The following is a 22,808-nucleotide window of genomic DNA, read 5'->3' on the forward strand; positions in this document are numbered from 1 at the left end:
GGCTGTCGTCGGCGAACGCCTGAATGCAGCAACTTCCGGGATCGGCAGCGCCAAGGGCAGCCCGAGCCTTGCGAGAACGGCAGTTTGCTGCGCGAGACTCTCCCTCCGTAGTTCTCGTGTGTCTTTGGCTGCACGGCCTCTTGGGAGTTGTAGTTTCCGTTCAACTCCCACGTTGCGGCGACAGTTTAGAATCCCATGAGGCGGGGGCGAAGTGTGGGCGGGGAAACTGAGGCCTGGAATGGGTCAAGGGGCAGCTCGGCTCCTAGGGACGGTCGGGGAGCCTAGTGGGAACTCTATACATATTTGTGCATCAAACTGTACAGGGTTTCCTCTGTTGGCTCCAGGCCAGGTCAGGGTTAATGCCCTTGGGCCTCAGTTTCCCTACCTGTGCAATGGCAAAAAGTGTCCCTACTTTAGGCGGTTAACTGAGAGTCTTAGGTAGAGCTAGGCATATCTCTAGGTGCTTTTTAAGTCCCTTCACCTCTGTTCTCTCCCCTGAGTGCCAGCCTAGCCTGGGTATCGCCCCACCCCAGATCCGTCCTGTCTTTGCAAACCTCACCTCCCCAGATTCACGGAGGATCCCAGCCCAGCACTCGCTGTGTGAAGGCAATCAGTCACTGACTCAGTGACGCATTCATTAATTCAGCATTTACTCAGCAACCTACAGTGATGGTGAATAAAAACAGGCCAGGTATCCCTTGCATTCAGAGACAGGATTTAGTAAAATAACGTTACTGGGCGCAGTGGCTCATGCCTGTAATCCGAGCACTTTGGGAGGCTGAGGTGGGCAGATCACGAGACCAGGAGATCGAGACCATCCTGGCTAACACGGTGAAACCCGATCTCTACTAAAAATACAAAAAATTAGCTGGGCCAGGTGCCCGTAGTCTCAGCTACTCGGGAGGCTGACGCAGGAGAATCTCGTGAACCTGGAAGGGGGAGGTTGCAGTGAGCCGAGATCGCGCCACTGCACTCCAGCCTGGGCCACAGAGTGAGACTCTGTCTCAATAAATAAATAAATAAATAAATAAATAAATAAATAGGACAGGCGCAGTGGCTCATGCCTGTAATCCCAGCACTTTGGGAGGCCAAGGTGGGTGGATCATGAGGTCAGGAGTTCGAGACCAGCCTGGCCAAGATGGTGAAACCCTGTCTCTACTAAAAACTACAAAAATTGGCCAGGCGCGGTGGCTCAAGCCTGTAATCCCAGCACTTTGGGAGGCCGAGATGGGCGGATCATGAGGTCAGGAGATCAAGACCATCCTGGCTAACACAGTGAAACCCCGTCTCTACTAAAAAATACATAAAGCTAGCCGGGCGAGGTGGCGGGCGCCTGTAGTCCCAGCTACTCAGGAGGCTGAGGCAGGAGAATGGCATGAACCCGGGAGGCGGAGCTTGCAATGAGCTGAGATCTGGCCACTGCACTCCAGCCTGGGCGACAGAGCGAGACTCCGTCCCCCCAAAAAAAAACTACAAAAATTAGCTGGGTGCGGTGGTGAGCACCTGTAATCCCAGCTACTCGGGAGGCTGAGGCAGGAGAATCGCTTGAACCCGGGCAGGCAGAGTCTGCAGTAAGCCAAGATCATATCACTGCACTCTAACCTGGGCAACAGGGCAAAACTCTTTCTCAAAAAAAATATATATAATAATAAATAAATAAATAACAACGTTAGAAAGTGACAAAGCTATGGAATAAGACAGAGCAGAGAGGCTAAGTGACATGGGGAGAAGGAGAGACCTGTAGTATCAAATGGGGAGGTCACGGAATACAGTGAGGACAGATTCAAGCAAAAGTCCCATTAGATGTAGTGGCTCATGCCTGTAATCCCAGCACTTTGGGTGGCTGAGGTGAGCAGATCATGAGGTCAGGAGTTCGAGACCAGCTTGGCCAACATGGTGAAACCTCGTCTCTACTAAAAATACAAAAATTAGCCAGGTTTGGCAGTGGTCACCTGTAGTCCCGGCTAATCAGGAGGCTGAGGCAGGAGAATCGCTTGAACCCAGGAGGCGGAGGTTGCAGTGAGCTGAGATCACACCACTGCACTCCAGCCTGGGTGACAGAGCAAGTCTCCATCTAGAAAAAAAAAAAAAAAAAAAAAATCCCATTGGGCACAGTGGCTCACACCTGTAATCCCAGCACTTTGGGAGGCTGAGTGGGAAGGATCCCTTTGTTGTAGTTTTCCAGTTTTTTTTTTGTTTTTTTTTTTGTTGTTTTTTTTTTTTTTTTGAGACGGAGTCTCGCTCTGTCGCCCAGGCTGGAGTGCAGTGGCCGGATCTCAGCTCACTACAAGCTACGCCCCCTGGGTTCACGCCATTCTCCTGCCTCAGCCTCCTGAGTAGCTGGGACTACAGGCGCCCGCCACCTCGCCCGGCTAGTTTTTTGTATTTTTAGTAGAACAGGGTTTCACCGTGTTAGCCAGGATGGTCTCGATCTCCTGACCTCGTGATCCGCCCATCTCGGCCTCCCAAAGTGCTGGGATTACAGGCTTGAGCCACCGCGCCCGGCCGGTTTGTGCAAACTTTCTTATCTAACTACCTAACTTTTCTTTCTCACCTTGAGGCCAGGAGTTTGAGACGAGCCTGGGCAACATAGGAAGACCCCATTTCTTTTTTAGTTGTTTTTTTTTTTGAGATCGAGTCTCGCTCTGTCACCCAGGTTGGAGTACAGTGGTATAATCTCGGCTCACTGCAGCCTCTGCCTCCTGGGTTTAAATGATTCTCCTGCGTTGGCCTCCCGAGTAGCTGGAATTACAGGCGTGAGCCACCACACCTGGCTAATTTTTTTGTATTTTTAGTAGAGATGGGGTTTCACCGTGTTAGCCAGGCTGGTCTCGAACTCCTGACCTCAGATGATCTGTTTGCCTCGGCCTCCCAAAGTGCTGGGATTAACAGACATGAGCCACCACACCTGGCCAGGAAGACCCTATTTCTACAAAAAAATGTAAAAATTAGCCGGGCATGGTGGGTGCACCTGTAGTCTCAGTTACTCGGGAGGCTGAGGTGGGAAGATCTAGGATCACCAGAGCCCAGCGGTCGAGGTTGCATTGAGCTGTGATTGTGCCACTGCACTCCGGTCTGGGTCACAGAGACGCTGCCTCCAAACAAACAAACAGAAAACAAAAACCAGAGGAGGAGAGGGAGGAAACCTGGGGGTGCCTGGGGATAGCTGTATCAGGCAGACAGCACAGCCAGGTCAGAGGCCCTGAGGCTGCGCCTCTCCTGGAGTGTTCCTGGCAGGGAAGGGGCAGGAGAGGAGGTCAGAGGGCAAGGTGGGGCAGGTCCCACGAGGCCTCGCTGGTCAGGGTAAAATGTTTGGAGCTGCTGTGTTGGGAAATGACTGTCTGGAGCCAGGGCAGAAGCGAGAGACCTGGGAGGGACTGGGAAGGCGAACTGGCCACAGGTTGGGGTGGCTCCGACTAGGGTAGGGGCAAGCACAGAGCGGGGAGGGTGCCATAGGGCGAGAAAAAGAGGGCAAAGAGGGGACAAAGCTGTCCCTGTCAGAGTGGGAAGAGGGTGGGAGGGTGGAGGCGTGGAGGTCGAGGTGAGCTCTGCAATTCAGGGCAAGGTCTGGGGGGATGGACGTACAGGCAGGGTGGCCACGTGGTGGAGATTAGAGCCGGGAGCCTGGACCACGTCCTGGGAACAGAGTAGAGCCCGGGAGAGTGAGTCCAGCCCCGCTGGTGTTCAGAAGCCCGGAGAAGAGAGGAGGCACCAGCAGGAGGGGAGACTCAGGACAGACGCTGGAGCAGCCCCCGAGCTACAGACCTGGCTGTGTGAACTCAGGCAGGTTACTCAACCTCTCTGTGCCTCCCCTCTCCCTTGCCTTGTAAAACAGAGACAAGAGGTCGGGCGCGGTGGCTCACGCCTGTAATCCCAGCACTTTGGGAGGCCGAGGCGGGCGGATCACGAGGTCAGGAGATCGAGACCATCCTGGCGAACACGGTGTAACCCCGTCTCTACTGAAAATACAAAAAAATTAGCCGGGCGTGGTGGCGGGTGCCTGTAGCCCCAGCTACTTGGGAGGCTGAGGCAGGAGAATGGTGTAAACCCGGGAGGCTGAGCTTGCAGTTAGCCGAGATCCGGCCACTGCACTCCAGCCTGGGTGACAGAGTGAGACTCTGTCTCAAAAAAAAAGAAAAAAAAAAAAAAAAAAAAAAAACAGGGACAAGAACAGCACCCACTTCTCAGGGTCATTGGCTAATAATTGCAGTGTACATAGAGCAGCGCCTGGCACCAGCATTGCATAAGTGCTCCTTAAATAGGATAAAGGGCAGGAGGTTGCCAGGTGTCCTGGAAACCCGGCGAGGAAGGTGTCTAGGGGCAGAGGGAGGGAGTGGCTATGTGATGCCACCAGACAGCCAAGTCAGCCTGAGGACTGAGCAGGGATTAGCCCAGCAGACATTGCTTGTGGCTCAAGGAAGGGAGCCAATGCCTGGCAGGGCGGATTTGGGGGAGGAGAGAATTGGAGGTGTGGGGCAGATACATGGGGGATCAGGAGATGGACAGGGCTCAGGAGTGGATTTTATGACAGAAGAAAGGGCATCTGGGTTGCTGGAGTAAAGACCCAGTAGTGACCTGCAAATCCGGGGCAGGGGTGGATTAAGAGAGGCTAAGCTCAAGCCGGGGGCAGCCTGGATGATAACGGCAGAGTCAGAGGCCCAAAAGTCAGGCCATGATCCACACACAGCATGGGTGAGAATGTAAGAAGGTGCAGCTGCTGTAGAAAACAGACTGGTCGGCTGGGCGCAGTGGCTCATGCCTGTAAACCAAGCACTTTGGGTGGCCGAGGCAGGCAGATCACCTGAGGTCAGGAGTTCGAGACCAGCCTGGCCAACATAGTGAAACCCCGTCTCTACTAAAAATACCAAAGTTAGCCAAGCGTGGTGGCACGTGCCTGCAATCCCAGCTACTTGGGAGGCTGAGGGAGGAGAATCGCTTGAACCTGGGAGGTGGAGGTTGGGGTGAGCCGAGATCATGCCACTGCACTCCAGCTTGAGCAAAAAGAGTGAAACTCCATCTCACTCCATCTCAAAAAAAAAAAAGAAAGAAAGAAAAGAAAACAGTCTGGTGGATCCTCAAACTGTTACACAAAGAGTCACCATAGACTCAGCAATTCCGCCCAAGAGAAATGAAAACATACGCCCACACAAACACTTGTACAGCTTTACAAACTCAACAGGTGAAAACAACCTAGATGTCCATCCACAGATGAATAAATAAACACAATGTGATTCCTCCACACACTGGAATATTTCTCAGCCATGAAAAGGAATGATGAGGCTCCGACACAGGCCACAATGTGGATGCAGCCTGAGGACCTCATGCCCAGTGAGATAGGCCAGGCAAAAAAGACACGCAGTGGGTGATCCCATTTCTATGAAATGTCCAGGACAGGCCAATCCACAGAGACAGGAGGGGATGTGTGGGTGCCAGGTCCTAGGGCAGGAGATGGGGAGTGAAGGCTGATGGGGTCCGGGCTTCCTTTGGGGACAATGAAGATATTCTGGGCCGGGCGCAGTGGCTCACGTCTGTAATCCCAGCACTTTGGGAGGCCGAGGCGGGCGGATCACAAGGTCAGGAGATCGAGACCACGGTGAAACCCCGTCTCTACTAAAAATACAAAATATTAGCCGGGCGCGGTGGTGGGCGCCTGTAGTCCCAGCTACTCGGGAGGCTGAGGCAGGAGAATGGCGTGAACCCGGGAGGCGGAGCTTGCAGTGAGCCGAGATCGCGCCACTGCACTCCAGCCTGGGTGACAGAGCGAGACTCTGTCTCAAAAAAAAAAAAAAAAAAGAAAAAAAAACACGCCAGGCGCAGTCGCTCACGCCTGTACTACCAGCACTTTGGGAGGCCGAGGTAGGCAGATCACAAGGTCAGGAGATCGAGACCACGGTGAAACCCCGTCTCTACTAAAAATACAAAAAATTAGCCGGGCGCGGTTGTGGGTGCCTGTAGTCCCAGCTACTCGGGAGGCTGAGGCAGGAGAATGGCGTGAACCCGGGAGGCGGAGCTTGCAGTGAGCCGAGATCGCGCCACTGCACTCCAGCCTGGGCGACAGAGCCAGACTCCGTCTCAAAAAAAAAAAAAAAAAAAAAAAATTAGCCGGGTGTGGTGGCGGGCGCCAGTAGTCCCAGCTACTTGGGAGGCTGAGGCAGGAGAATGGTGCGAACCCGGGGGGCAGAGCTTGTAGTGAGCCGAGATCGCGCCACTGCACTCCAGCCTGGGCGACAGAGAGAGACTCCATCTCAAAAAAAAAAGAAAAGAAAAAGAATTCTGGAACTAGATAGAGGTGATGGTCTCATAACATTGAGGCGATGGTCTCATAACTGTGCACATCCTAAAAACACTGAATTGTACACTTTAAAGTGGTTAAAATGTTGAATTTCATTTGTATTTTGTTTGAATTTCAAAAACTTTTTTTTTTTTTTTTTTTTTGAGACAGAGTTTTGCTGTATCCTCCCAGGCTGGAGTGCAGTGGCATGATCTCGGCTCACTGCAACCTCCCACTCCCGGGTTCAAGCAATTCTCCTGCCTCAGCCTCCAGAGTAGTTGAGATTACAGGCGCCTGCTGCCACGTCCTGCTAATTTTTTTTTTTTTTTTTTTTTTGAGATGGAGTCTCACTCTGTCTCCCAGGCTGGAGAGAAAAGGTGCAATCTCGGCTCACTGCAACCTCCACCCTCTGGGTTCAAGAAATTCTCCTGCCTCAGCCTCTCCAGTAGCTGGGATTACAGCGCACACCACCACGACCAGCTAATTTTTGTATTTTTAGTACAGACGAGCTTTCTCCATGTTGGTCAGGCTGGTCTCGAACTCCTGACCTCATGATCCGCCCTCCTTGGCCTCCCAAAGTGCTGGGATTACAGGTGTGAGCCACCGTGCCCAGCCCTAATTTTTGTATTTTTAGTAGAGACACAGTTTCCCCATGTTGGCCAGGCTGGCCTCAAACTCCTAATCTCAGGTGATACACCTGCTTCAGACCCCCAAAGTGCTGGGATTACAGATGTGAGCCACCACACCCAGCCCCCAATTTTTTCTTTTTTAGACAGAGTCTTGCTCTGTCGTCCAGGCTGGAGTGCAGTGGCAGGATTTTGGCTCACTGCAAGCTCTGCCTCCTGGGTTCACGCCATTCTCCTGCCTCAGTCGCCTGAGTAGTGGGACTACAGGCGCCGCCACCACGCCCAGCTAATTTTTTGTATTTTTAATAGAGATGGGGTTTCACCGTGTTAGCCAGGATGGTCTCCATCTCCTGACCTCATGATCCACCCACCTCAGCCTTTTAAAGTGCTGGGATTACAGGCGTGAGCCCCTGTGCCCAGCCAAAAAGTTTCTTTTTTTTTTTTTTTGAGACAGAGTCTCGCTGGGTCGCCTAGGCTGGAGTGCGGTGGCGCGATCTCGGCTCACTGCAAGCTCCGCCTCCCGGGTTCGCGCCATTCTCCTGCCTCAGCCTCCCAAGTAGCTGGGACTACAGGCGCCCGCCACCTCGCCCGGCTAATTTTTTGTATTTTTTTTAGTAGAGAGGGGGTTTCACCGTGTTAGCCAGGATGGTCTCGATCTCCTGACCTTGTGATCCGCCCGCCTCGGCCTCCCAAAGTGCTGGGATTACAGGCGTGAGCCACCGCGCCCGGCCCAAAAAGTTTTTAAAAAAGAAATCAAGCCACAGGACAGCCCCTGCCCCAGTCCTTCCTGGTGCCAGGGGCTGCTCTAGAAAGATCTATGGCAACACAGCTTCCTGCAGGGACACTGAAGAACTTCCGCCCTCACAGGGAAGCCTTGCTGGGGTCTTGAGAGGTCCCCAAGTCTTCATTTCCCTGTTTGTGAAATGGGGTCACTCTGGGAAAAGTTGAGAAACCCCCAGGGCAAATCTCTCCCAGAACCTGGGAGCCCGTTCTCAGATCCGAGGTCACGACCCCGTGTTTTGCCCACTTCTGCCCTTATCACAACTGGCAGGAAGTCAGGAGCGGGATAAGGTGTCTCCGCCGAGCTGTGGGTGCTGAGCTGTTTTTCTGGCAACCCTGAGATAAACACCGGTTTCAGCGCACACGTTTGCAACCAACTTATGGAAAACAACTCTGGCAACATTGCAAACAGCTGAGCCTCTGCAAGGGCAAGAACAGATTCGCCAGTGTGGCCCTGTCACCCGGCACTGCCAGGGCGGGAGGAAATGGGGGGGTTTCCTGAGAAGTGAGACAATGGGGGTTGACTCCAAGAACTCGGCCTCTGGGGGCTGGGCGGGAGCAAAGCCATGTGAACAGGCTTATGCAAGACCTGGATTCTGCCAGCCCAGCTCAGGGATCCTTGCTTCACTGCCTTTGCCACTCAACTCCATCTACAACACCTCTGTGTTGCATCTAGCAGGCCTGAGTCGGGGGCAGTGGCGGGGACTGGCTCATAGGTCCCACCCCAAATCAACCCAGCCCTGAATCTGTCTCTGAAAAAATTTACTCAATGCAGGGTCAGAAAAGGTTAAGACCTTGAAGGCAACATAAAAATCTAGGCAGGGTAGGTAGAGTGGCTCACGCCTGCGATGCCAGCACTTTGGGAGGCTGAGGCAGGTGGATCCCCTGATGTCAGGAGTTCAAGACCAGCCTGAGCAACATGGTGAAACCCTGTCTCTACTAAAAATACAAACATTAGCTGGGCTTGGTAGCACGCGCCTGTAATCCCAGCTACTCAGGAGACTGAGGCAGGAGAATCGCTTGAACCCGGAAGGCAGAGGTTGCAGTGAGCTGAGATGGAGACACTGCACTCCAGCCTGGGTAACAGACCAAGACTCCTTCACACACACACACACAAATTCCAAACCCCTGTCTGTACAGGGGTCAAAGTCTAATCACGGTGACTCAGTTCCCAAGTATGAGATGAGTGTCTCTGTTGCCAAATGTCCAAGCCACGAAGTGAAACACAGAGTTGGAAGCCAAGATGTGGGGTGGTATCGGCTCTGGGTGTGCCCATACCTCGTAATGTTAGAAGCGTAAGAAAACCCTCCAGACTTGTGTTTATTTTCTGAGTACACACCACGTGTCCCTGCGTGGGCAGCTGTCTCTGGGGTGGGATCCCAGGAAACTCCAGGTTCTCAGTTAAATGGTAACTGTCTCCATGACTCTCAGGTCCCAGTGCCCACATGTTATGTAAGCGGCTTGGCAACCAGACCCAGCGGTGGGGAGTCACTGACACCCCTGTGCCCACGGCAGGGGTGAGGGCAGGGACACCCCCATGCCCTCTCTGGGCACCCTCATAAGATGGGACTGTGATGAGGAGCAGACCTCAGTTTGGTTTCATTTACATTAAAAAGGCAAATCCCTTGGCCGGATGCGGTGGTTCACACCTGTAATCCCAGCACTTTGGGCGGCCGAGGTGGGCACATCACATGAGGTCAGGTGTTTGAGATCAGCCTGGCCAACATGGTGAAACCCTGTCTCTACTAAAAATACAAAAAAATTAGCTGGGTGTGGTGGCTCGCTCCTGTAATCCCAGTTACTCAGGAGGCTGAGTCAGGAGAATCGCTTGAACCCGGTGGGCGGAGATTGCGGTGAGACGAGGTCGCACCACTGCACTCCAGCCTGGGCAAAAGAGCAAAACTCTGTCTCAAAAAAAAAAAAAAAAAAAAAAAAAAGGCAAATCCCGGCCGGGCCTGTGGCTCACACCTGTGATCCCAGCAGTTTGGGAAGCTGAGGCTGGAGGATCACTTGAGGTCAGGAGTTTGAGACCAGCCTAGGCAACATAGTGAGACCCCCCATGTCTTTACAATAATTAGCCAGGAATGGTGGTGATGAGCTGGGATGAGCCTGTTGTCCCAGCTGTTCGGGAAGCAGAGGCGGGAGGTTCGCTTGAGCCTGGGAGGTCGCGGCTGCAGTGTGCCCTGATCGTGCCACTGCACTTTAGCTTGGGCAACACAGCAAGACCCCGTCTCTTAAAAAAAAAAGGTAAACGAGTTGGGGAGACTTTTCTGCCAGTTGGAGAAACGCCCTCGACGAGTCTTAAGTAGTATTCTCACGTTGTCTGGCCTGCCGCCGCGCTGCGGTCAACCATCCGGAGTACCGTGCGCTGCCTCCCAACGCGTCGACTGCGTAGACGCGGCCGCCTGTGCGCAAGCGAGCATGCGCAGTCGCCGACAACAGTCCGCACGTCCGGTCCCGCCCCCCTTCCCCGCCTTTTTCCCCTTCCGGCCTCCCATTGGCTGGCATCGGCGCGAGCGCTCAACACCGACGCGGCTGACCAGTGAGCGCTCCGGAGGGCGTGGCCGTGGGAGGGGAGGTGCGGAGAGCCGACGCGCGTCCATTGGTCGGCTGGACGAGGGGAGGAGCCGCTGGCTCCCAGCCCCGCCGCGATGAACCTCGGCCGCCTTTGCCGCCTGCTGAAGCCGGCGCTGCTCTGTGGGGCTCTGGCCGCGCCCGGCCTCGCCGGTACCATGGTGAGCGGGCGCCGAGGCTGTTGCCTGCCCGGTTACCGTTGGGGCGGGCGCGCGATCCCCGTCTCCGCTCGCCGGCGCGGGGAACCCTCGGGCTCCCGTGACCTTGGTGGGGGGCGTCTGGGTGGCTCCCCCTCCCCACCCCTGGCCGGGCGCGGACGCGGGTGACCGCACTGCGACGCGCTCCGTGGCCCTCCAGGCCGTTGCGGGCACGCGGGCTGGGTTCGGGGAAGGGGAAGGGGCTGTTCAATGCGCGCGGGTCGGGGTCCGGGAAGGGGCTGTCCAGGCCGTTGCGAGCGCGCGGGCTGGGGTCGGGGAAGTGGAAGGGGCTGTTCCACGCGCGCGGGTCGGGGTCGGGGAAGCGGCCGTCCAAGCCGTTGCGGGCGCGCGCGCCGGGGTCGGGGTCCCGGCTTGCAGGGGGCGGGGTCCGGGACGGCTGGGGCGGAGCTGGGCCGTTGGGGGCCACGGGTGGGTGTCTCCGGGCCGAGCGGGGCTGCTGCGCCCGAGCGGTTGTGGGTGCAGAGGGCTGGAAACCCCGGATCACGCGCCCCCGGGCGCCGCCCCGCCCCCGCGGCTTGGCCTAGCTTGGTGTCGTCACAGTCGCACAGTCCTGACTTCGGCCTCCGGGCCTTTGTCCCCGGCAGCGGCGCTCGGGGTAGGGGAGCCAGGCGGGGCGGGAGACGGGCGGGTATGGGCCGCGCGGGCGCAGGCTCCCCCAGGCGCCGCAGGCAGCGGTGCCAGAGCCGCGGCAGACGGCGGCCGCGAGCCCCTCGACGGCGGAAGGCCCCAGCGTGCAGGCGCAGGAGGGCGCGGCGCCGGCGGAAGGAGCCCTGTCCCCGCAGCTTGGGACCGGAGATCCATGAATGTCCCGAGTCCCAGGACCCGGTGCGCGCGGGGCCCTCACACCTGCTGCTGTGGCACTTTTTGGGGTTGGAACCTTCTCTCGGTCTCCGGGTTTCCGGTAAAACGGGACCAGAGGCACAAGGAGGCGTGTGCGTTTGAGGAGGAGGAGCGTTCAGGTTTTCAGGGCCCCAGGGCTCCGGTGTCCCCGCCACCGACCCGCTCCGCATCCCTTCCTGCCCCAGGGCCCCAGGCTCGGCCTCCCGTCCATGCTCCCTGCTCAGCCCCCTTTGCCTTGCAGTGCGCGTCCCGGGACGACTGGCGCTGTGCGCGCTCCATGCACGAGTTTTCCGCGAAAGACATCGACGGGCACATGGTTAACCTGGACAAGTACCGGTGGGCGCTCGCCTGCGGTGGGGCGCATGGCCGGGGCCTGGGAGGGGGCCCTGCTCTTCTGCGCTTGACCCCCGCCGACTCTTGCAGGGGGTTCGTGTGCATCGTCACCAACGTGGCCTCCCAGTGAGGCAAGACCGAAGTGAACTACACTCAGCTCGTCGACCTGCACGCCCGATACGCTGAGTGCGGTTTGCGGATCCTGGCCTTCCCATGTAACCAGTTCGGGAAGCAGGTGGGCGGCTGCTGCGTTCCCGGGGCCCGCAGAGGCCGGTGGGTGGGGGTGGGCTGTGGCCTTGCAGAGGCCGATGGGTGGGGGTCAGGGTGGGCTCCGGCCTGGAGAGGGCCTCGGAGTGTGCAGGGGCCCCCGAGGCACTCAAGCACACCTTGGCCGCCACAGGAGCCAGGGAGTAACGAAGAGATCAAAGAGTTCGCCGCGGGCTACAACGTCAAATTCGATATGTTCAGCAAGATATGCGTGAACGGGGACGACGCCCACCCGCTGTGGAAGTGGATGAAGATCCAGCCCAAGGGCAAGGGCATCCTGGGAAAGTGCGTGACCTCTGGGGACATTACAGCTGCGGGGTTGGGGGGGCTGTGTGGGGGCCTGCTGGGATGTGCACACCTCCCTGGGGGCAGAATGGCTCAGGGGGCGGTTGAGGTGGGGGTGCTGGGACTCTCACACTGTGTGGCCTCCTTGGGGCAGGATGGCTCTGGGGTCCATGAAGGGCTGTGGAAGCAGCCAGGGATGCTCACACCTTTGTGGCCTCCTGGGGACAGGATGGCTCAGGGGGCTGTGGGGGGCTGCAGGGACTCTCACACTGCGTGGCCTCCTGGGGTAAGATGGCTGGGGAGGCGTGGGGGGGCCGCTGGGGACACTCATGTCCATGTGGCCTCCTGGAGGCAGGATGGCTAGTGGGCCCGTGGGGGGCTGCTGGGGACGCTTACACCCATGTGCTTCTTTTCCAGTGCCATCAAGTGGAACTTCACCAAGGTAAGGGGGCTGTGGGGGGTAGGGGACCAGCTCCCCCCGGCCACAGCCCTGGCCCACATGGGCAGCGGGCAGGAAGGGCAGCCTCAGCCCCTTGCAGGGGGCCACCCCCACGGTGCCCCACAGTTCAGACACTGTCTCTCCACAGTTCCTCATTGACAAGAACGGCTGCGTGGTGAAGCGGTACGGACCCATGGAGGAACCCCTGGTAGGTCCTCTCTAGGGAGCCTGCTTGGGGCAGCGGCTCGGGAGCTAGCTGCCCTGACCCAGCTTTTCTCCCCGACAGGTGATAGAGAAGGACCTGCCCCACTATTTCTAGCTCCACAAGTGTGTGGCCCCGCCCGAGCCCCCTGCCCACACCCTCGGAGCCTTCCACCGGCACCCATGACGGCCTGCTTGCAAACCAGCTCCTGGTGAGGCAGACCCGAAAATCCAGCGTGCACCCCGCCGGAGGAAGGTCCCGTGGCCCGCTGGGCTTGGCTCGGCGCCCCCACCCCTGGCTGCCTTATGGGAATAAACAGACAAATTGGTCTGCTGGATCTTTCTGCCTAGGGGCTTGGGGGGGCCCTTTTGCCAGGCACCCCTCCATGTCAGGGCCAGCTGCTGTCAGCTGCCAGGGAATGCCATGAAGGTGGAGTGTTGCCTCCTCTTCCTCCAGGCTTGGGGGCTGTGCTGGCTGGGGTGCTGGGGTGCAGTGAGATCTGGGCCCGTTGGACACCAAGCCCTGGGCCTTAATCCATGCAGCCCTGCCTGGTATGCACAGGTAGGGCCCAGTAGGGCTGAGTCTTGGAGAAGATAATTTCAAGTGGCTGTTCTTCCCGGCCCCGGGTCTTAACCCGTTAGGAGGTGGCTACTGGGGCCTCCTCTGGCCAGAAAGCAGAAGTATAGAGGCCCGAGGAACAGCTTGACCCTGGTGGTGGGGATGGGTTGGGCACCCACACCTGCCCTTGGGGCCTCACCTGGCTGGGGGGTATGGGGGTAGCTGGGTGGTTACTGTTCACAGAGTCCCTCCATGAGGGCTGGGGGTGGACAGGCCAGGAGGAGCTGGCATAGCAGCACCAGCCACCATTCAGGGGCCCGTGCGGGGGGGCAGTTTGGACACGGCTTGGCTGCCTACCTGCATAGCTGGAGGGACTGCAGCCTGCTAGGGTGGCTGATCCCAGCTGTCCCCACTGGGGGTCTGGAATGGACAGTCCATGGCACCTGCCCCAGACACGGGGTTGAGGGGATCTGTCTCTCCCAGCCCTTGTCCCTCCTCATCCACAGGGGGCCAGCACAGGGCGGTGGACAGAATGAGACCTGGTAACCTAAGAGCCTCCGGGGATGCCCACGCACTCCTGTTCTTCCCTCCCTGTCCTGCAGGCTGAGGAGCAGACTCCATGGGAAGTAGGCAAAAGGCACATATATTTAAAAAAGTCCTTTACATATGTACATCAGAACTTGCTATAAATACATAGAAACCGCAGGCGCCACCCTGCCAGCTCCGCGGCCTGGGGCCTGGGAGAGGTGAGCAGGCAATAACTTAGGGGTCAGAGAAGGGCTAGGGGAGGGGGAATTGCATATATTAGCGGGGGTCTGCCCCACAGAGCCCCTGAGACGCGGGGCCCTGAGCACCTGGGGTTTCCTGAGTTTCTAGCTCTTGGGACCACCCAGTTTCACGGATTTTAAGGGTTTGGGCCCACTGAGCCCTTGCGGGTGCCCAGTCCCAGAGCAGCCACCCGGAGCCCCTTCCTACTTGGGAGGAGAGAGGCACAGAGAGGGCCCTGCCTCGCCCCGGCCCCCAGCTGTCCTGAGTGGGCCCCGCCAGGGCTGATAGGTGAGGGCCCGGGTCGGGCGCGGAAGGCACTGCGGCCGGGGCCTGGGGCTCCTCTGAGCAGTGGTCAGGGAACCTTGGCCCTGGTCCCCACTGCTGCTCCTAGGGGAGAAACGGTCCCTGTGACTTGGGGCATGTTTCGCTTAAAGGTGTGTCAGAGAGGAGCCTGGGTGCCGGGGAAGGGTGGGCTGAACTGGATCACGCTCTGCCGCTCGGGACCGCCGCCCGCCGCGCCCCCCGCCCCCGCGCCCTCCCCCAGCGCGCCCTCGGAGGGCGGCCCTGCATGCAGCGAGCGCAGCATGTCCTCCAGCACCTCCTTGAAGTTGATGTCACAGCCCTGGTGCGCGAGGGCCGCAGGGTCGGCCTGTGCGTCCGGGGCGCCCAGCGGCACCAGGCCGGGGCCGGTGTCCAGGGGCAGCGGCGCCGGGAAGGAGAAGTGCGGGGGCGGCGGGAATGCCTCGGCCGGGGGGCTGTAGGTGAGGTCCAGCACCTCTCCGGGGCCGCAGGGCAGCGCCAGCGGCCGCGGGGCGGGGCAGCCCAGGGCGCGCGCCTGCCTGCGCTTCACGTCCGCATCCATCAGCCGCAGCTCCTGTAGCACGCGGCGCACGCAGCCCTCGGGGATCTTGATGCCTGCGGGCGGAGCGGCGGTGTCAGGGCCGGGGCCGGGGGCTCGGGCCTTCCTGGGGCGCCGGCCGCCCACTCACCCACTTGCTTCTTCCTGTCCTTGGTCTTCAGCCGCACGATCTGCAGGTAGCTGCTGCTGCTGACGTCGGCCATGACGGCGGCGATGCGGCCCCACACGCGCAGCAGCGCGCCGCACAGCATGTAGTGGTGCCGCAGCCGCAGCCCCTGCAGGCAGTCCTTACCCTCCTGCGCCAGCCGGCAGTGCCGGTTCCTGCGGACGGGATGGGTAGCTCGGCTCAGGCGGGTCCCAGGGGCCCGCAGGCTCCCCAGGTGCCCTGAGGTTTCCGGCCTCCCCTCAGAGTCTCGGGAGCTCCCGATCCCTGCCTGGGTCACCGCCATCTGCGGGTTTTCCCCGGTCCCCGGCCCGCCCTCACCAGGCGCTGTGGCTGCAGTGCGTCAGCGACAAGGTGTAGCCACTCTCCCAGGGCTCCTTGGCCTCCTCCGCGGTGACCTGGGGACACAAGACCGCATGAGCCTCGGCGGGGCCAGGGCCGGCAGCCCGAGGGAAAGCTGCACCCCGCGGCCGCCTACCCGGTGGAACCTGCGGCGGAGGCTGTCCAGGGCCTCCAGCTGACTCTGCCGGCCGATATTGGGCTTGTACACCGTGAAGAGCTGGCCGCGGTTCTGCTCCGCCAGCAGGCAGCTGGGCTTGTTACCGCGGACCTGCGGAGGAGGGTGTTGAGGCCGCGCTCAGGTCCCACCCCGTGGGCCCTCCTCTGGGGGGGTGACCCCGCCCGACCCCACCTTGTAGGAGAGGTAGAAGCCGTCATAGGGGCCCGTCAGCTCCAGTGACTTGGCAACGGCGTCCTCCCACTTCAGGCCGCGGTCCACGCTGATCTGCCACGACAAGGGGGGGTGTGAGTGTGGTGGGGGCAGGGTGGGCAGTGTGTGAGGGGCTGGGGGGCTTCCTGCTGACCTTGTAGAAGACCACCTGCCCGTCCTGCGGGTGCCCAGGAGCCAGGAACACCTGCTGGCTCTCCTCGTAGATCTCCTCGATGCCGGGAGCAAGGTCTAGGAGGGGTGGGTGGAGGGTGAGTGGTGTCCGGGCCTGGGACTGCCGGCTGGGGCCAGGGTCAGTCCAGTAGCCCAGGTGCACCCTAGAGACGAGAGACGACCCCCGGAGAGCACAGGGGAGGGTGTCCTGGAGCCTGGCCTGACCTGGCCCAGCGTAGGGATGGTACAAATGGGCCCCAGCCTGGCAACCGCTCAGGTCAAGGTAACCCCAAGCAGGCTGTGGGGGGACTGTGGGAGCCTAGGGGCTGCTCAGGTGCTGGGTGACCCCGAGCAGGCTGTGGGGCTCGTGGGAGCCTGGTGGGCTGTGGCACTGCTCATGAGTGAAGTATCTGTGGTCCTGCCCCAACCTTCGTCTGGACACAGGGAAGTGGTCCTGATGGACAGGCCTGGCCCTATGAGGCTGAAAGCACAGGCTCGCTGGCCTATGGTTCACAATGATGTAGCAGGCGCCCCGTGGAGCCTGGGGATGAGCACGGTGGGCAGTGTGCACCAGCCTGAGCACCGTCCACAGAGCTGCACGGGGATCCCACAAGCCCCGTGCCCACGCCTGCCCAGGCCCACCCAGCACCCTCGCTCACCCAGAATGCACAGTGCTCCTATCAGCCCCTTACCCACCTAGGCCCTCCCCATGCTCACCCACAATGCCCAGTGTTCCCACAAGGTCCGTGCCTACCTGGGATGCCCACTGTTCCCACGAGCCCCTCGCCCACACCCACCCAAGTCCCCCGGTGCCCATGCTCACCCAGGATGCCCATGTCATATTTGCCCTCCCGCTTGTCCATCTCGATGAGGTGGTCGAAGGTGTCTGAGAAGTACTGGAACAGCGCGTTCTGCTTGTACACCTCCAGCCCCAAGATGCGATTCAGGAACTTGGTGATGGAACAGTCTGACAGTGGAGGGAGCCAAGCCTCAGGCTGCGCTGGGAGTCCCCGCTCCCCTCGTTGCTCCCCACATGGGGCCAAGGTTGCATGAGACGAGATGGGAGCGTCTCTGGGCCTAGGTGTGGGGCACTCACCCTTCTCCACGTCCAGGCAGCCATTTCGGGACTCCCGGCCGCCAATGCCCACGGACAGCAGGCCCTGCTTCATGTCTGCGGGGAGAGGGGCCTCACACGCTGGTCTTCCCAACCCTGCCCCTCCCGCAAGGGCCCTAGCTCCTTTTCCAGAGACCAGCTGCTCTCTGGGGGGCCTGGGGAGCAGCTGAGGCCTAGGGCTAGGCCAGGGCTAGGAGTGGAGCCTGTTGCCTGACTGACAGGAGTGAGAACAGCACGTTCTTGGGGAATAAATTCAAATCCCCGGCCCCTCAGCTGCCCCGGAAACCCACCGGGTGGCTGCTGGGGGCCGCCTTGGCTCCCTTTGCCTTCACAGCCCCCTCTGTGCGTGTGGGGAGAGATCTCTCAACACACAACCGGCCTATAAAGTCTGCTGCCCCAGCTGCTCTGGAGCCCCTGCCCCCCCAGGAAGACCCCCACAGGCCCAGCTTACCCCGGAAGAAGGTGGAGACCCCTCCAGGATATCCCTGGGGCACAGGCACTTTGTTCTCAGTCTGGCTCAGGATGGTGGTAAGGACACAGTGCAGGGCCCGGGTGCCATACTAGGGGGAGAGGGTGAGTGGGGAAGGAGGCCCCGGGAGGAAGCCGGCCTCCCCTGGACCCCTGCCTCTCTAGAACCCCACCCTTCCTTAGGCCCCTGGCCCCTACCCTCCCCTAGACTCCTAGACCCCACCTCCCTCAGCTCTCAGCCACCTCCTCCCCCAGAGTCCTAGACTAGGGCCTCCCCCAGACCCCTGGGCCCCGCCTCCCCCAGCCCCCATCTACTCCCTCCCCCAGGCTCTTAGATCCGGCCCTCCCTAGACCCCTGACCCTGCCTCCCCCAGCCCCGCCTTCCCTGCAGTACCTTGTTCTCAAAGTTGTACTTGCTGAGGTCACGGGACTCCGTGGCGCGGCGGTCTCCATGGGTCAGGGCCCCCTGCAAGGGGTGGGGAAGGTCATCGGTTGGTCACCTGGGGTCTGGCCTCTGGCCCCCCACAAAGCTTTGCAAAGCCTTCCTGGGCCTGTCCCTGGTTCTCAACCCGGCCCCCACCTGCTCACCAGACTCTCCAGGCGCTTGGCCACAATGGAGGCGAACCGGCGCTCCCCGGCCAGCTCCGAGATGAGGAAGACGTACTCTGGCGCAGAGACCTGGTTGGACCGGTGGGTGCGGCCTGGGGACAAAGCGGCTCTCAGGGTCCGGCCAGGTGGGGGCGGGGCCGAGACACGTTGGGGGCGGGGCCAGGTAGCGCTGGGGGCGGGGCCGGACTCACCAAACTGCTGGATGGCGCGGTCGGCGCTCCAGGGCAGCTCCAAGGTCATGTGCACACGGCGCCTCTGGTTCTGGACGCGGCGGTCAGCTTGGAGGGAGACACCCGAGCTGGAGGCCTCCGAGATGATGGCCACGAGCTGGGGGGACGGAAGGGACCGGGACGCGGTTGGTGCAAGGCCCGCCCCAACGCTGCCGCCGCCTCCTCACCCTCTCGGCCCCCGCTCCAGGTCACCAGGACGTCCAGGGGCAGCGAGAGGCCTGCGCGGCGCGGACACCACCCGTCACACGGCCACTCGCGCCCGCACCTGGCACACACACACTCGCAGAAGTGCGCGGGTCCGCAGTCCCCAGGGACCCTTGGGCCCCTCTGTGCCTCCTGGGTCCCGCGGGCCGCGCCCAGTGCACTGCGGCCCCACACCTTCTCGCCGCTCATGAATCGCTGCTTCTCCCTGAGGTTCACGTGGTCGATGGACAGACCCTGCTCTGCCCGCGACTCGAAGGCCACCGTCCCGTCGGGCCTGGACACCACACGGCCTTTCCTGCCGGTCATCTGCGGCCGGGACAGGGACAAAACCGGCCGTCAGTGTTGTGGCCTCGCAGGAGTCTGGCCACCCGTGTCTCAGCTTCCCTATGTCCCACAGTGGTCGTGGGCTCCCAGCTGTGGATGCGGTGGGGAGGGGGCCCTGGGAGAGGGAGAGGGGGACTGCTGGACCCAGGCGATGTGTGCCCGTCCAAGGCCTGGTATTATCAGCCAGCCAGCGCCACGGAGTGAAAAAGTGAAGCTGGGCAGGGAGGAGGCCGCAGAGCCAGGCCCAGGGGCTTGAGTCCTGGCCCCGGGCACCCCAGGGGTACGTTCAGGCAGTGGTCTAAGCAGAGGCCAGCGCAGGCCAGGCTGGGGGATCTGGGGCTTAGAGAGATGGGGGAGGAAACCCTCCACAGGAGGTCGTGGCCTCCCTGGCCAAGTTGGACAGGTCGCTACTGCCCCCACCTCCCGCCCCCCAGGCTCCCGGAAGGCCCCCTCCTCGCAGGGCTGCGGTGACGCGGAGTGACCAGCAGGGGCCACCAGAGCCATGCAGAGCCCGGGTGAAGCCCCGCCCACTGCCCACGCCCCACCCACCACCTACTCCAGCTGCTGTCCCACCCACCTCCGCCACCCGCTGGGGGCCGCCAAGCTGGTCGATGAGCTCGTCCAGGGTGTTGACTGGCAGCTCCCGGCCCAGCCGCCGCACTTTATCCAGCAGATCCTGCTTCAGTCGCTCCACCCGCTCCAGGACCCCGGGGCCATGCGGGTCTCTCTGAGGGAGGCACACGGGTCCTAGGGAGGATGTGCAGGGTCAGGACATGTCAGCTGCCTTCTAGGGCCCACCTAACTCAAGGCTGGCCCCTGCAGAGCAAGGACAAGGGGCCTGGGGCAGCCCTGAGGGATGGCAGGGTGGCAAGGAAGCCCAGCACGGTGGCCCAGGACTGCTTTTCTGCGCTTGTCTCCCTGAGACCAGCTAAGGCAAAACTAAGCCTCCTTATTGGGGGACCAAACGCTGCGACCTCACTGCCTCCACAGGCGTGGAGACTGCCCAGCCCCGAGCCCCAGCTCTGCCTCTGACCAGCGGTGTAACCCCTGACCTCCCTTCTCTGGGCCTCAGTTTCCCCCAACTGTAAAGTGGGCACCATAGCAGCAGCTGGGCTCAGGTGGGCTGGACTGAGGGCTACAACCTGGGGTAGGTGGTGACCGCCAGGAGGCCGGGGGAGCCTCGCACTGGAATCCTGACCCACAGGTGGTTGGCCAGTCGGGCGAGCCCTCACCCCTGTCATCACTGGGGAGCCCGATGGCATCAACGATGACCACGTCGTCGTCCATCAGGGACTCGGGGGAGGAGTTGAAGTCGCTGTCCAGGCCGGGGTCTGATTCTGTGCTGCTGTCATCGCTGATGCGGATGATGCCCGCCGCCTCGCACGCCAGCCGGGGGGCTTTGGCCCCGCGTCCCCGAGGTCGCCCTGCAGGGAAGGACAGGGTCACCGAGGACCAGACCACAGCAGGGTGGAGGAGCACGTGGAGGAGATGCAGCAGGACAGGGCAAGGCCAGTGGTCCGAGCTGGGGAGGTCCATCCGAGACCCCCTGCCTCTGGGCAGGCAGCTCAGCTGTTCTCCGGGGACGCCCTCTTAGGAACCCTGTGCCCTGTGGCCAGGAGGGCGTGGTGTAAGGGGGCAATATTTTGCTTTATTCTGAGACAGAGTCTCACTCTGTCGCCAGGGTGGAGTGCAGTGGCATCTCACTGCACTCTGCCTCCCGCGTTCAAGCGATTCTCCTGCCTCAGCCTCCCGGGTAGCTGGGATTACAGGTGCGCACCACCACGCCCGGCTAATTTTTTGTATTTTAGTAGAGACGGGGTTTCACCATGTTGGCCAGGCTGGTGTCAATCTCCTGACCTCATGATCTGCCTGCCTCAGCCTCCCAAAGTGCTGGGATTATAGGTGTGAGCCACCGCGCCGGCTTATTTATTTTTGAGATGGAGTTTCACTCTGTTGCCCAGGCTGGAGTGCAGTGATGCAATCTCAGCTCACTGCAACCTCCACCTGCCGGGTTCAAGCAATTTTCCTGCCTCAGTCTCCTGAATAGCTGGGATTATAAGCATGCACCACCATACCTGGCTAATTTTTCTTTTTTTTTTTTTTTTTTTTTTTTTTTTTTTTTTTTTGAGACGGAGTCTCGCTCTGTCACCCAGGCTGGAGTGCAGTGGCCGGATCTCAGCTCACTGCAAGCTCCGCCTCCCGGGTTCACGCCATTCTCCGGCCTCAGCCTCCCGAGTAGCTGGGACTACAGGCGCCCGCCACCTCGCCCGGCTAGTTTTTTGTATTTCTTAATAGAGACGGGGTTTCACCGTGTTAGCCAGGATGGTTTCGATCTCCTGACCTCGTGATCCGCCCGTCTCGGCCTCCCAAAGTGCTGGGATTACAGGCTTGAGCCACCGCGCCCGGCCTAATTTTTCTATTTTTAGTAGAGATGGAGTTTCACCATGTTGGCCAGGCTGGTCTCAAAATCCTGGCCTCAGGTGATGTGCCCGCCTCAGCCTCCTGCTGAGATTACAACAGGAGTGACCCACTGTTCCTGGCCAATATTTTATTTTTATTAATTTTTTTGAGACAGAGTCTTTCTCTGTCACCCAAGTTGGAGTACATTGGCGTGATCTGGGCTCACTGCAACCTCCACCTCCCAGGTTCAAGTGATTCCCCTGCCTCAGCCTCCCAAGTAGCTGGGATTACAGGCGTGCGCCACCACACCCGGCTAATTTTTGTATTTTTAGTAGAGACAGGGTCTCACCATGTTGGCCAGGCTGGTCTTAAACTCCTGACCTCAGGTGATCCACCTACCTCGGCCTCCCAAAGTGCTGGGATTACAGGCATGAGCCATTGTGCCTGGCAAAGAGGACCGTATTAAACCCACATCAGCCGGGCGCGGTGGCTCACGCCTGTAATCCCAGCACTTTGGGAGGCTGAGGCGGGCGGATCACAAGGTCAGGAGATCGAGACCACGGTGAAACCCCGTCTCTACTAAAAAAAAATACAAAAAATTAGCCGGGCGCGGTTGTGGGCGCCTGTAGTCCCAGCTACTCGGGAGGCTGAGGCAGGAGAACGGCGTGAACCCGGGAGGCGGAGCTTGCAGTGAGCTGAGATCCGGCCACTGCACTCCAGCCTGGGCGACAGAGCGAGACTCCATCTCAAAAAAAAATAAAAATAAAAAAAAAAATAAACCCACATCCGAGGTCCTTTCAGACGTGGCTAGTGTGGTGGATACGTGGGGTGCCTGGGGAGGCCACACACCAGACCTCGACAGGGAGCTCTAGGCTTCCCTGTGACAGCAGCCTGGGGTTTATCAATGGGCTCCAAAGGGGCCATGGAGACCCTGAAAATGGAAGGTGGGAGTGGGTGGGAGCAAGCAGTGGGGCTGGACCTCTGCAGCCCCGGGTGGTGCCGGCTCAGCCCCTCAGGTATGGTTGTGTGGCCTTGGGTGAGCTACATGGCCTCTCTGAGCCTTGCCACCTGCCGTCCCAGGGCTGATTACGGAGGAGGGAGAAAGCGGAGGGTCAGGAGTGGGTGGGGCTTTGGCGCACGGGGCTTACGTTTCCGCTTGCTGCCCGCTCCTCTGTCCCGCTTTCTCTTGGTGGATGGAAAGTGCTTCTGAATTAGCGACAGGAACACGCCTCTGAAAGTGAGACGCGGAGTTTATTCTCACACAAGGAGCGGAGGCCAGGTGGGGTTGCTCTCTGGAAGCTGGACACCCCCCTGGGTCCCTGTGGGGGTCCCGGAGAGGGCCGGTCCTGGGCAGAGGGTCTCCCGTGGGGAGTGGGCTGGGGAGGGCTGGGGGCTG

The 22,808-nt window shown here is 60.2% G+C and overlaps 2 protein-coding genes across 6 annotated transcripts in view; one reads left to right on the plus strand and one right to left on the minus strand.

Moving 5' to 3' along the window:
• Nucleotides 1–10,157: 10,157 nt before the first annotated feature.
• Nucleotides 10,158–13,163, plus strand: LOC105486305 (glutathione peroxidase 4). Of its 3 annotated transcripts, none has more exons than XM_024794189.2 (7): nt 10,158–10,412; nt 11,551–11,645; nt 11,733–11,877; nt 12,043–12,194; nt 12,612–12,636; nt 12,782–12,841; nt 12,920–13,163. In XM_024794189.2, exons 1-7 carry the CDS (start codon nt 10,329–10,331, stop codon nt 12,950–12,952), a joined length of 594 nt encoding a protein of 197 aa, XP_024649957.1. In that variant the 5' UTR covers nt 10,158–10,328; the 3' UTR covers nt 12,953–13,163. The 3 variants fall into 3 exon arrangements, with proteins under 3 accessions (XP_024649957.1, XP_070943007.1, XP_011747446.2); XM_071086906.1 differs by lacking the exon at nt 10,158–10,412 and adding an exon at nt 10,644–10,877; XM_011749144.3 differs by lacking the exon at nt 10,158–10,412 and adding an exon at nt 11,071–11,294.
• An 854-nt stretch (nt 13,164–14,017) lies between these two features.
• LOC105486298 (strawberry notch homolog 2) overlaps nt 14,018–22,808 on the minus strand; it is a 68,977-nt gene continuing 60,186 nt past the window's right edge. For all 3 annotated transcript variants that reach the window (XM_071086905.1, XM_011749121.2, XM_011749138.3), the window contains 16 exons: nt 22,561–22,643; nt 20,245–20,436; nt 19,590–19,759; nt 18,863–18,994; nt 18,446–18,581; nt 18,234–18,346; nt 18,040–18,111; nt 17,629–17,737; nt 17,160–17,234; nt 16,887–17,030; nt 16,047–16,141; nt 15,875–15,967; nt 15,662–15,793; nt 15,505–15,581; nt 15,151–15,341; nt 14,018–15,076 (listed from right to left, as the gene is read on the minus strand). In XM_071086905.1, coding sequence (XP_070943006.1) covers nt 14,601–15,076; nt 15,151–15,341; nt 15,505–15,581; nt 15,662–15,793; nt 15,875–15,967; nt 16,047–16,141; nt 16,887–17,030; nt 17,160–17,234; nt 17,629–17,737; nt 18,040–18,111; nt 18,234–18,346; nt 18,446–18,581; nt 18,863–18,994; nt 19,590–19,759; nt 20,245–20,436; nt 22,561–22,643 — 2,290 coding nt within the window. In that variant the 3' untranslated portion in view covers nt 14,018–14,600. The remainder of the gene's footprint in view (nt 15,077–15,150; nt 15,342–15,504; nt 15,582–15,661; nt 15,794–15,874; nt 15,968–16,046; nt 16,142–16,886; nt 17,031–17,159; nt 17,235–17,628; nt 17,738–18,039; nt 18,112–18,233; nt 18,347–18,445; nt 18,582–18,862; nt 18,995–19,589; nt 19,760–20,244; nt 20,437–22,560; nt 22,644–22,808) is intronic.

Source organism: Macaca nemestrina, chromosome 20 (genome assembly GCF_043159975.1).
Source record: "Macaca nemestrina isolate mMacNem1 chromosome 20, mMacNem.hap1, whole genome shotgun sequence".
NCBI classification, from domain to species: Eukaryota; Metazoa; Chordata; class Mammalia; order Primates; family Cercopithecidae; genus Macaca; species Macaca nemestrina.